At 42.6% G+C, this 12,026-nt stretch overlaps 1 protein-coding gene across 1 annotated transcript in view; it reads left to right on the forward strand.

The window, feature by feature from the left end:
* The window catches only part of THSD7B (thrombospondin type 1 domain containing 7B), a 243,242-nt gene extending 232,623 nt beyond the window's left edge, over positions 1-10,619 (forward strand). Inside the window, exons 21-27 of the mRNA XM_066323167.1 lie at positions 1,978-2,137; positions 2,480-2,653; positions 2,727-2,822; positions 3,915-3,997; positions 4,961-5,153; positions 8,470-8,557; positions 10,269-10,619. Of these exons, the coding sequence (XP_066179264.1) occupies positions 1,978-2,137; positions 2,480-2,653; positions 2,727-2,822; positions 3,915-3,997; positions 4,961-5,153; positions 8,470-8,557; positions 10,269-10,350 (876 nt within the window). The 3' untranslated portion in view covers positions 10,351-10,619. The remainder of the gene's footprint in view (positions 1-1,977; positions 2,138-2,479; positions 2,654-2,726; positions 2,823-3,914; positions 3,998-4,960; positions 5,154-8,469; positions 8,558-10,268) is intronic.
* The last annotated feature ends 1,407 nt before the right edge of the window (positions 10,620-12,026 follow it).

Raw genomic sequence — 12,026 nt, forward strand, 5'->3', positions numbered from 1 at the left:
ATTGCTTAAGACCTTTTCAAATATACCAAAAGGCATCTTCTACTGCAAGTGACAGGGTGACATTTTAAGTGTGTTCAATTGATTGGAAAAACCCATTCTGATGATGGTCTTGAAAGAGAGTGGGAGCCACTGTTAAAGTGCAAATCTTCCTCTTTGGGATCGTTTCAAAAATTCTTACGTTTTTGGTCTGGTTTTTTTTTTGTTTGTTTGTTTGGAGTTTTTGGGGTTTTGTTTGTTTGTTTGTTTTTTAATCTAGACATTAGAAAATATGAATGTAGCTCCAATATAGTGTGATAAAAAAATGAAGAGTGTTGCCTGTGACCTTTTATAGTGGAAACTGTTCTGAAAAAAAAATATTGTTTTGACCTATTTATTTCTCAGTGTTGTTCTTATTATTTATATATTGATACATATATAATAATTATATATACTCTTTGTAGAAGTATATTTTTGAAAACTCTTCTTGTCTTTTCCAGTCATCTAGTCATTCTTTGAGTCACTTGGAACTAGAAATACTACAGTTTGATTAGTGCCCGTTTCCCCCAAGAATATTCTTCCTTCATCTTCTGTTCCCACCAGCCATTTCTAAGCACTCTAACCCAGTGGACAGCTGCACGAGTTTTTCACACACCGTTAATCTCAGACCACAACAGGAGTTTCAGCAGTGAAACAGTAATTTAGAACAGCAAGTTACACACTGACTAAAGTGAAACACTGTGTTAAACACTTGGAATCTGGCTACATATAGTAAATCTATACTTCTTTAAGATGCTTTAGATTAGCAGCTGCTCTCAATCTAGCTAGTTATGCTCTTAGTTCCATTATATTGTGGATCTGCAGCAGAAGGAAAGGAGAGAATGAAAAAGCTGCCAGGTGTGTGCAGGAGAGGCATGCTCGAGATTCCTGCTAGCAAACCTGCTGTTGGATGAATGCACTCAGTAGGAGCCATTCTGTTCTGCAGATGAAGTCCATTATTTTAAAAGAATCCACTGCCAAGAAATCTGAAGGAGCATTTCCCTTGGTTATATAAAGGCAATGTTTCTTCCTTCTTCTTGAGTTTTGTTTACTGAATTTTTCTGAAGTGCTGCTTCCACGAGGCTTCAGGCGCGCGCTCATGAGGCATCATGCAGGCACGAGGCACCTCAGCAGCATCTCAGCTCTTCGTCTGATGAGAATGAAACAATTCCACCCTCCAGAAATAGCCTCAGTGCTTCATCTCTTAGAGCATCCTCAGTCCTTGATCATAACTTTTGCCAAGGAATATTGATTTTCCACTAAAGGATGTCATCTTCAGTAGTTGGGTGTGTGCCTGGGTATTTCAGGACTGGGATGATGAGCATGAAGTGGCTCAGATGGAGCCTCTGTTTTCTTGGTCAAATGGAGTTTAGTGCTGACAGGTGATGGCTGACTTGGGTTGGTGTTTTGGTAGTGTGTGTGAGACATGAGTTTGTCATCTCTGTCTGCTCCAAATCTGGTCAGTCCTTTAGAACATGACACAGCCCAGAGTAAGGATTTTTGCTGTTGCAGGGTTTAAATCATGCAAGTCCTCTTCTTGGGCTGCATCATCAAAGGAGGGTAGAAGAAATGTCTGTTCCTTATGGGCAAGCCTTGCTCTTGGCTTCTTAAGAGGACCCCAAAATGTCTGTGGTTATCTAACTTGCCATTACTTAAGAACCAGTAAATTCATTAATTTGAATAAAAGGCATGAAAGGCAGACCTCAAAGGTAGTATTAATGCTTTATGAATGTATCCTCTTCCATACCTTTGATAATGACACAGTTTCATGTGTGGCCCTTCCCCTGAGCTTCTGTGAAGAGGTGTACAGAGGACATCTCCATCTGTCTTCTCATCACTGGGGATACTGTTGCAGACCAAATTTGTATCTTTGAAGACTTTTCATACAGAATCAACTGTGTTTCTTCTGTCATCTGCTAATGTCGTTGATGTGTGCCTCTGTTCCCTTTCATCATTCCATAGGGTGGACAGTGTGGAGATGGATTGCAAGTCCGTAACCTCACGTGTGTAGTGCATGATGCATCAGTTTCTGCTGCATCCAAGCCAGTGGAAAATGCATTATGTGGTGAGCTGCCATCGAAAGAAAGTGTGCTGCAGTTACCCTGCTCTGTGCCTTGCCCAGGTAAAGGCTTTGGAAGGTCACAGTGAATTTTCTGCCTGTGGTAGCTGTCTGAGGTGGACATGCTCCTGTAGCTCTGAGTACTGTCAGGCCTTGTAGTACAAATCTGTGCTTCAGCAGATCAGGTAAATGCTCAGTCTGCTGTTTCTGGACCACCTGAGAAAGTCTTCCTTTGTTTTTTGAGAAAATGAGATACCCCATGAAGCAGAAAAACCCAAATATTGTGTACTACTGAGAGATATCCTAGGGATATTTCACTATGAAAGCTGTTGTATGCTTAGGTTGGCCTTATCCTTACCCTTTAAGGGTTTTTGAAAACCTGTGATTTCTTGTTTCAACGTGCAGGCGACTGCCACCTGACACAGTGGTCAGAGTGGAGCTCGTGTGAGCTCACCTGCATCAGTGGCAGGAGCTTTGAGACGAGCGGGCGCCAGTCTCGATCCAGGGCGTTCCTGGTGCCGTCTGCAGAGAGCCGGGACAGCTGCTCCGGACAGGACGTGGAGACTCGGCCTTGCTCAGGTAGCTTCCCGCCCTGCAGGAGTTAGTTCTGGGCTTGCTGCAAGGTGAAGGGTGACTGCTGTTGATGTTGCAGGAGGGAGGTGTTACGAGTACGTGTGGCAGAGCAGCCCTTGGCGGGACAACGTGCGCACGGTGTGGTGCCAGCGCTCGGACGGAGTGAACGTCACAGGTACGTCCCCAATTGGCCTGGCACTCCTGGGAATGAAATGTCTCCACAGAGCCTTTGCTGCTGCTGCATCTGCTGCTCACAGGGAGTTGGGCATCCTTCCTGGCTCTTCCAGGATTTCAGTTTGGATTTTTTGTGCGTGGGAAGGACAGGTGGGAGCTCAGCAGCGCTGCTGTCAGATCAACATCACAGATGCATTGCACAGGAGTATTTAGGCTGATTGCCCTTGGTGTCAGGATGGTCGTGGGAAGAAATGAGTGCACACATACCAAAGGGCTGCCTGGGGTGGCTTGCACAGCCCTCAGTTCAACCCTCCTGTGGCTGTGAAGAGCAGAAGAGAACATCACACACGGTAGAGACCCCATCTTCTGTACCTCCTCTGCTTTTCAAAACACAGGAGTCTCAAATCACTCAAACTGTGAGATTCCTGCTGTTGCCGTGACCTACAAATTCTGCCTGTGCAGGATGAAAAAGGAGATTCATGGTCAGAACTTTGAAGCTCCGTGAGAGATTGACAAAGGCAGTAGGGCTGCATATCCATATCCATGGGATCTCTTTCAATATGCACAGGGTAAATGAGGAGAGAGCAGAAACGAAAAATGCAGATGTTCATGTCTAGTTCTATTTATAATGTCTGGTTAGGATAATAACAAAAGTCTTATGTGCAAAGGTTGCCAAGTATTTAAGAACTCATTAACATGTTTTTATTCCTATAGAAGCACAGGCTTTCCCAAGTGAGGATGGGCAAGGGCGTTATGTGGATTAGGTCTTTTTATGTAGATAAGCCATTAATGAGGACACAGAAGATCTGCATCTAATTCCATATTCTGTCCCCAACTTCCTATGTGGCCAGTGGCAAATTGCTTAAATCTGTATATCTCTGTTCTCCATTAACAAGATGGGTATGATAATAATTCCCTGCCTTGTTAACGCAAATTAATTAATGCGATGCCTACAGATATTATGCTAATGTGCTTAATAGACTAGTATTTAACTATATAAAATAAGCAGGCAAGCACTTCTTACACTGTGGTGATCTAAGGCAAAAACATTTTGAAGCATGCCCTTGAAAGCACTCAGCATTCTCTTTTCCAGGAGGGTGTCCTCTTCGGACTAAACCTGCCGAAGTCCAGCACTGCAGCCCGGCATGCAGAAAACCCTTCTCCTACTGCACACAGGTAACTGCTCGCTGCAGAACGGGGCTGGGAAATCAACTCCTCGAGATTTAATCAGTTAGATTGCATCTTAGATTGCGTTCCAGGACCTAGAAAATAGTTTCGTTTGTCCGTGGTACCACCTCGAGGATGTTGTGGGAATTTCATCCTGAAAGGGAACCTGCACTAACGAGTAATGGAGTATTTATGTGGTGTTGCAAGTTTGGGTTTGTTCTGTGGAGGGAGTTTGGGTTTAATTTTCAAATTAAACTTTTTGGTTTAATTTTGAGTGCTGTTGTACTGTTCTTTAGAAAAGGGACTGTTTAAAACTTCTGTAAAAGAGGAGCTAAAGGGGCATCAGTCACCTGTTCAGATCTAGAGTATCAGACCTGCAGACAGACATTATAGATTAAAGACAATTAGCAAAGGAATACGATATTTAAAATCCATTTTAAAATAGAAATTCAGAAAACTGAGTATCTATTTAGCAAACCACAGACTTCTAAAAAACCTCTTGAAGAAACTGCTTAGTCTGATCCAGGGTAATGGATATTTGGTCATAAGAAAGTTTCATTTTAGATAGCCCTTTGAAATACTGGAGTGGAAACGTGAGGAGGAATTGGGTCTGAAGGGGGATTGGTTTTGGTTTGGATGTTCTATTGCCCAGCGGGGTCAGTGGGAAAATTGTTACTGATGAGAGGACTTTGCCACAGATTCCTGTTGTTAAGCCTTTTGGGATGAAAGTGTTCATATGTTGGACTTCCCTGTAATTACTGACTCTTTTTCAACCAATTTCCCAAATATATTTGGGCTTTTTTGAACTGAAACGGACTTGCAGGCACCAGTTCCTGGCTGGTTTGGTTTGGTGATGGTGAATTTGCGTGTGCAGGCTATACCTTGCAGTTTGTTCAGGCTTTCCCTGCAGCGTGCACTGTTCTGTGAGAGGGCACTGTTTGGTTTAATGCTGAACTCCCTTTTATCTCCCAGAGAGGAGTCTGCGGCTGTGAGCGGGGATATACAGAAGTAATGAGATCAAATGGCTTCCTGGATTACTGCGTGAAGGTACCGGGTTTAGAAGATAAGAAAGCTGATGTTAAGACCATTGCCGGAAAAAATAAACCTGTCAACTCCAAAATGCATGACATTTTCAAAGGATGGTCTATTCAACCTTTTAATCCAGGTGAAAAAAACTTTAATATGAATGGAATGGATTGTCTTTAGGAGGTTTCTGTGGAAGAAGGGTACAAGCTTTGCAGGTGATAACATCAGAGATTGTGTCTGGGAGCTGCAGAGCAACCTCCCAGTTTCCAGCTCGTGAGCTCTTTCATGCCTTTGTGCCTGTACAGAGAAATCACAATCTCTTATGTTGAGAGATAGCAAAGACAGAATGAAGCAATAATGTTTTGCAAAAAATATGCTCATATGTGATTTGGGGGGATGTTTAGAACTATTATCTGATGATGTTTCTAGAAGTAATATGTTTGGACTAGGAAAGATATTGATCACTAGCGCTTCAGAAGTTTCAGAGCAGAAAGTGCTTAAGATTTAATTAAAGAAAACATTGGTTGTTTCTTGCCATATTTCAAAAATCTATGAAAAGAACAGGGCAGAAAGTCTACAGTTTAGTCTTGAAGGTTGAAGTTACAACATTAAAAGCATTCCACAAAGGCAGACAAGCTGCTGTGCCCAGGCAGCTCATCCCAGGTGGATCTTTGACATCCATAGCATAAAACCCTTCCCAGTTGGAACCTCAGACTGCGTGTGCCCAGACTGGTCCATTGCTCTAATATCTGATTGCCATTTAGACTGTTGGTTTGAAGATTAATTCATTCAAAACAAATTTCTGAAATGCAAATAGGACTTTAAAAATGGGAAGCAAACATGTCAGGCACATCAGGTTTTACTGAAATACATCTGTTCTCCTCATCTTATGAAATACTGGCAGTGCAGATCTTCCCCCTCTTCAGGTACCTGACACTGCATTTGTTTGCAATTAGTTCCTAATGAACACGAGACTTTAGAAAACATGCAGCGAAAGGTTCTGTTAGGGGATTCAGGGAGCCATAATTCTGTCTGATATATGTGATCACACTTTGAATGTTACATTTACATATTTGATTTGCAGACAGTGGTTAACCTTTGCGTTGACAGTCTCTGGGCTTATAGAGCTCAGTCCAAAGCCTTTTAAAGTTGGCTGCTTTTTGATCGAACCCTTCATCCAGTTCACCCACGCAGTTCACCAGCAGTTTGAGTCACAGGTTTGGGGTTAATTGCCTTTTTGTCAACATCCCTGTCCCTCCGTAGGTTGTCTTACTTGGGTGTCATCTCTTCAGCTGGTACCTTGATGGGGTTAGAAAAAGGGAGGGAGGTGTAGGTGGATGCTGCACTTCTCTCTTTTTACATCAGCATTTGAGTCTGCAGCACTAAAAGCTTCTGGAGGGCATTAGCTCAGTGCAGCACCTGTGAGCCAGCTCTCACCCAAGGTGTGCAACAGAAATAGTGACTGAGGCACTTCTACAGAACATGGTGTTGCTTAATTTTAGGGCAGAAACGTTATCAAAACAATATATGGAAAGGAATAAAGGTGCTCCATGTGTGCTACGTGTATCACCAACCCTGTGGCATCCTGCAGTTAACTCTTCAATCTGTCTGTGCTCTTCAGAGCCCAGCTCAAGGCTGGGGCTCTTCAAATCACTCCCCTTTGTCTAACTTCACGGCAAAATGTGTCATTGCTCCCTCAAAGGGGCTCTCAGGCTCAGGAGTCTGGGGATTTGCAGTGGTCGCTGCTGGCTGAGCCAGGAAACCAGAATTACCTCCCCGTTCTGCTGTAGATAGCAGGTCTGTGGTGAGAGCTGCCTGTATGGATGGCATTTAACACCCTGCAGCATCACAGTCCTTGACATTGTGCTGGTCAGTGAAAGTACCTGTGCCTTCTCCAGCTAATCTGTGATTTCCCTTCCCATTTTCTGTTTGGAACACTAATTTTATTTTGATTTAACGAGGCTGACGTTTTTGTTCTTCTAAACACTCTACAGGAGTGCACAGAACTGATTTCAAATTAGGCTGTGTTTTTCTTAACCACACTCTGAGAGGCCAGAGTTCAGGTACAAAACCTTTTCTTCAACTTGAGAGGCAACTTAAATAGCGCTGTTTAAATTGTCAGATGACATGGTCCAGTGCCTTTCTGCTGGGGTTGGAGACCAGAGCTGCCTTCATGGGGCTGTGACAGCCCCTTTGCAGGATTGCTAAATATTTCTTGGCCATCTCCAGATGAGAGGGCAACAAATTTCCTACCTAGACTTCAGCAAAATAACTCAAACAAACCAAGCCAGGCCTGATGAACAGAGCTCTTCTCACATGGGAGATAGTCTGCAAGTGTTTTGAGGAGCAGAAAAAAATCTGAGAGAGGTACTCAGCTTTTCCTTAAAGTCTGGAAGAAAAATGAGAAAGAAAGAGATCTGATTAAATGTGTTTCCCTTTGAAAAAATTTGTCATTCAAACATAAAATGAAAAGCAGGCTCAGTGATTGTCCCTCTCACTTGACTGAATTTGAAATGGCCTCTGTCAAACCGTGTCTGTGGGCACAGCACAGGTTCCTGTTCCTGCCTCCAGAGTGTATTTGCAGCTCTGTTGATGTGAATCAGCTCAGACTGCTGCTGTGTGGAAAAGTACCAAAGCTGCTCCCTACAAGGAAAGCTTGTCCAGCCAGAAACAGAGCGAGGAGCAGAAATATTGATCTTCCAAAAATTGCTGTTATTATTAATGCAAAGCTTGTAATTAAGGACCTGTCCGTGTGAAGTGTTCTGAGTCAAGGGAATGTTGGAACAGACTCAAGCCCAGATGTGCATGGAGGGGTTCCTGCAGGGGTCCTGGGTCACTGCAGCCCAAAAAGCCCAATCCACAGCCTTTCCTTGTCTTGAAGCCAGTTTTGTCTGCTGCTCCTGTGGCCCAGCCAGAAAGCTCTTTCCCAGCTTTATCCCTCTTACTGTTACAAAGCCTATTCTTGTTTTTATTCTAAGCTGAATTTATTCCTATTTGTTGCCCAAGTGTTTCCCAGTTCTAAGCAGCTTTTCCACTCGTGTTTGCTGGTGTTTACCCCAGCTCACCCCCAGGTCTTTATGGAGAACAATCCCACCCCTTCTTAGCCCTCAGCTGAACACATCAGGTGTTGCCTGTCCTGTCTGGGTCAGCTCAGCATGGAACTGCCTCTGCCACAGCAGCCACTGGACTCTGGAGGGAATGTACCCAAATCACCCTGTGCCTCTGCCCCTTTCCATTAAAATTTTGTCTTTAAAATTAGGGCTTTTTTCAGAAATCTTCCTTGCTATCAAAAGTCTGGGGTTTATGAATTACTCCCAGCCAGTCTCTGCTGTGTTCCCCATCAATGATGGTACTAATTTCTCTTTAATTGATCTGTTAAAACTTTGTGTATTTTAGAGTAAAGTTTTTTATTCTCTCCTCTTCTACCTCTGTCCTTTTTCCTTGTCCTCCAACAGATGGTAAACTAAAGATATGGGTATATGGAGTATCAGCTGGAGGGTTCCTCATCATCGTTTTCCTGATTTTTACATCCTACCTGATGTGGTGAGTATGGCAGGTGTTCTGTCCTTAAATAAAAGCCAGTTTGCTTTTATTCAAACAATCCAAAATACATCACAACACTGCGGTGCAGGAATTTAATGCTCAAGGCTCCAGGAAAGGATGGAGGTTCGACTACCTTCCTTTGGTAGTGCCTTCTTTTGGCCCCTATCTCAGAGTAATTAAAACTCTCCAAATTGTGAATGTTAACAGCCATTATTGTGAACAAGTTTGGTGGCCAATTCAGGGAAAGAATTATTTTTGGTTATCAATAGGCCCTTATATTTATTCAGACTTCTTCTGGGATTAGAAAGGGGTTTTATTGTATTCTTCAAAAAAAGATAAAGTAAAACTGAAGAAAGGCAAGGAGAGTGATTGGAACAAGGAGCTGGCTTCTGCTCAAGGAAGGACTAAATAGAATAGGGACATTCAGTTGAAAAATGATGTTTGATGTGGGAATACAATAGAGATCTATGAAATCATGAATGGGGGAGAAAAGGGTGCTATGGAATTTTTATCTCCCACAATAAAAGAAGTAGGAGGCTTCTGATGAAATGGTCTTTTAAAATAAACATAAGATATTATTTTTCACACAGTGCATTATTACCTTGTGAGCTTGCTGCTGCCAGGGCTGTGCATTCCAGAAAGATAAATGGATTCAGAGATGGCAAAAGAGTTCGTGGGAGATTGGGTCTCTTGGTGTTAATTGTGGTTTTTTGCCTGTTCACTCCAGCTCAGAAAATCCCTAAATAGGTTTTTGCAGTGAATAGATCAGTTGAAAACATGTTCTGTGTCTAAAGCTGCTCTTATCAGCCATTGTTAAGGACAGGGTACCAGGTCTGCCCCTCCAGGCTGTTGGGTTTTCCAGGGATGAGGGCTGTCTGCCCTCCTCCAGCACAGCCTGGCACGGGCAGGGGAGGTGAGAGAACTCGCCTTGCCCTCCCTGCTCTGGGGATTTGGAGAGGCACTGCCACTGATGCCTCTGGAGGACAGAAAGGGGAGAAGTGGGAGGCATCCAGGTGTCCTGCAATTCCCAAGGATTTGGCCTAAACTTACAAACATAGATGGTGCAAGCTGGCCCAAACCCTGAGCAATCAGGGCAGGCAACCAGAGAGTCGTGGCCTGACAGCATCACTGCCCGCTTCCATCCAACAGTTTATTCCCTTTCACTCTCTTAGTCTTTCTCTCGTTCTCTCTCAGGTTAAAAGCTCAAATAACACCTTAGGAGCTGCTTATTTTCCAAGCCATGTAGCTCCATTTCTCTTTGGCTTCACAGCAGAGGGTACAGAGGATTTTTTAAATAACATTACACACTTCTCCATCACGTGGAGGCTGCTGAGAAAACGCGTTTCTCAGTAATAATTATTGTTGCTTCAATACCATGCCAAAGAAAAACGAGACTATCCCACTCCCAGACAGCTCATGTTCCAATTTTTCTGTGAGGTGTTCCTTGTTTTGTCAGATGTGAGAAGAGACTGGAGATGAATGTGCTTTATTTCCTCTGCAAATGGGGAGCACAGCTGGCTGCCCCTTCCTGGCAGGCTGTGTGTCCTCACCACACCACAGGGGCCATGTGGTGCCTCCCAGTGACAGCATTCAGGAGCCACTGAATGTGGAAAGTCGATTTTTTTTTTTTTCAATTGAAGTTTGGGGGCTGATGATGTTTCTGAGCTTGTTACAGTTGGTAATTTTGTCTTTTGAAATGCTTTTCTTGCAGCAAAAAAACGAAGCAGCATCAAAGCCCTCCACCACAGCAGAAGCCTCTAACCCTGGCCTATGATGGAGACATTGATATGTAACATAAACAAGAAATCCAAATGTAGACATCGACTGCCTTAACTGCTTTCTTTTTTGGAACTCTCCGACTTCTCAGTTTTTTGAGGAATCTCCTGATGTATAATATCCTGGGCAGAACAGAAGTATTGCAAGCTGAAAATTTTGCCACCTCTTTGTTAAAAAAAATAAATAAATGGGGTAAAAAACTTGGATCTTGTGCAACTTTTCTGAAGAGACCAGAAACTACATCCCTTCCTGTTGAACAATGGGAATAACAAAAAAAGAAAGAGAATCTACAGACATCAAAAGGAATTAGTTTAAAAAAAAAGGCATGACAATCCCAAGGAAATTGTGACATTTACTGTAAATGACAAGTTTGACACAGCATCATTATGCACTATATTAGTGCAGGGTTCTTTATTCTTCACATACTTCAACAATGAGTTTTCTAGTGTTTACATTTCGTTCAAAGACTTTAAAACCAGATCATGTATTTTGAGAAATGCAAGGAAGAATGAGTTGAAGTGTCTGAAGTTATCAGGTTTTATAAAGTTTCTTCCTTCTTATCCTGTTTTCTAGTCTGGAATATGATTTTGCTTCATTTCCACTACAGGACAGAATAAGGATTGCTATGAAAAAGCATAGGTGGTTTCTTAACCAAGAATATTTTCTAAAGAGCTGAGTAGATAGGTGTTTTGATGAATGGCTAGAGGATTTGATTGTTTAAAAAGGATTTTCAATTAAATTAAACCATGTAGATACATTATGGCCAGTTTAAATTGTTATTCAGTTTAATTAAAACAAACTCTGCTTTTGTATTTAAATTTTCTTATCTGAAATATTTATAAATTCCTTTTTTTGAATTTAATTACCTGACCTCATTTAATATACATCAAACACAAATGCAGTTTGTAGAAGGTCTTGCTTTTTTAAATGTTTCAGAACCACTGAGAAGTTACATGTCGTAAAATTCTGGGAACATTTGAAGAGGGTAAGTGTTTATAATAGTGTGTGTTGCAAGTAAGAAAGTGCCATCTTGTGGTATTGACTTGTATTTATAAGCAAATAAAATGCTAAAGAGAGTGAGAAAATTGCTTCTGGTATGTTGAATTAAATGTGTGTAAACAACTTGTGTTATTAGTCATTTACTGAGTCTGAGATTGGCCTTGGATTTCGAACTCCTCTGGCATCATTTTGTGCTGCAGTGATCAGTGGGAGAAAGAGCACAGACAAGTAGGAGTCGAGAGAATAATTGCAGGTCTGGAGAATCCTTGGTCCTATTTTTAACTCAGTGCTGCTGCTTATTCCAATAACAAGAAGAGAAAAAAGAAGAGTTGTTGCCAGCCCAGCAGCTGTGTGGTCCTTCCCCATCCAGAGGTACCTGGGTCATCACAACAGATGGGTATGGCTGGGGCAGAAGGCTTCACTCATCTTGTTATGTTGCTGTTCACAGCTTTGTAAAGTGGTTTGAATATTACGGTTTTGTTGCAAAAATGATTCAATTGTAGATGGCTTTCCTTCCCTAGGTCGGGATCCCACCCACCCAGCATTGCTCCTGCAGCACGAATTGAGATGATATTGTGCCCCTAAGGCAGGGTCAGGAATGTGCTTTTCTCTTCCCTCATTACAAAGAAAGGCTGATGGAATTGTGAGGGGAAGTCGTCTCAGGTGTTTCTGGTCCTGAGGATGTTCTGCTGGC

The sequence above is a fragment of the Sylvia atricapilla genome, chromosome 7 (genome assembly GCF_009819655.1).
Source record: "Sylvia atricapilla isolate bSylAtr1 chromosome 7, bSylAtr1.pri, whole genome shotgun sequence".
In the NCBI taxonomy this organism is placed as follows: Eukaryota; Metazoa; Chordata; class Aves; order Passeriformes; family Sylviidae; genus Sylvia; species Sylvia atricapilla.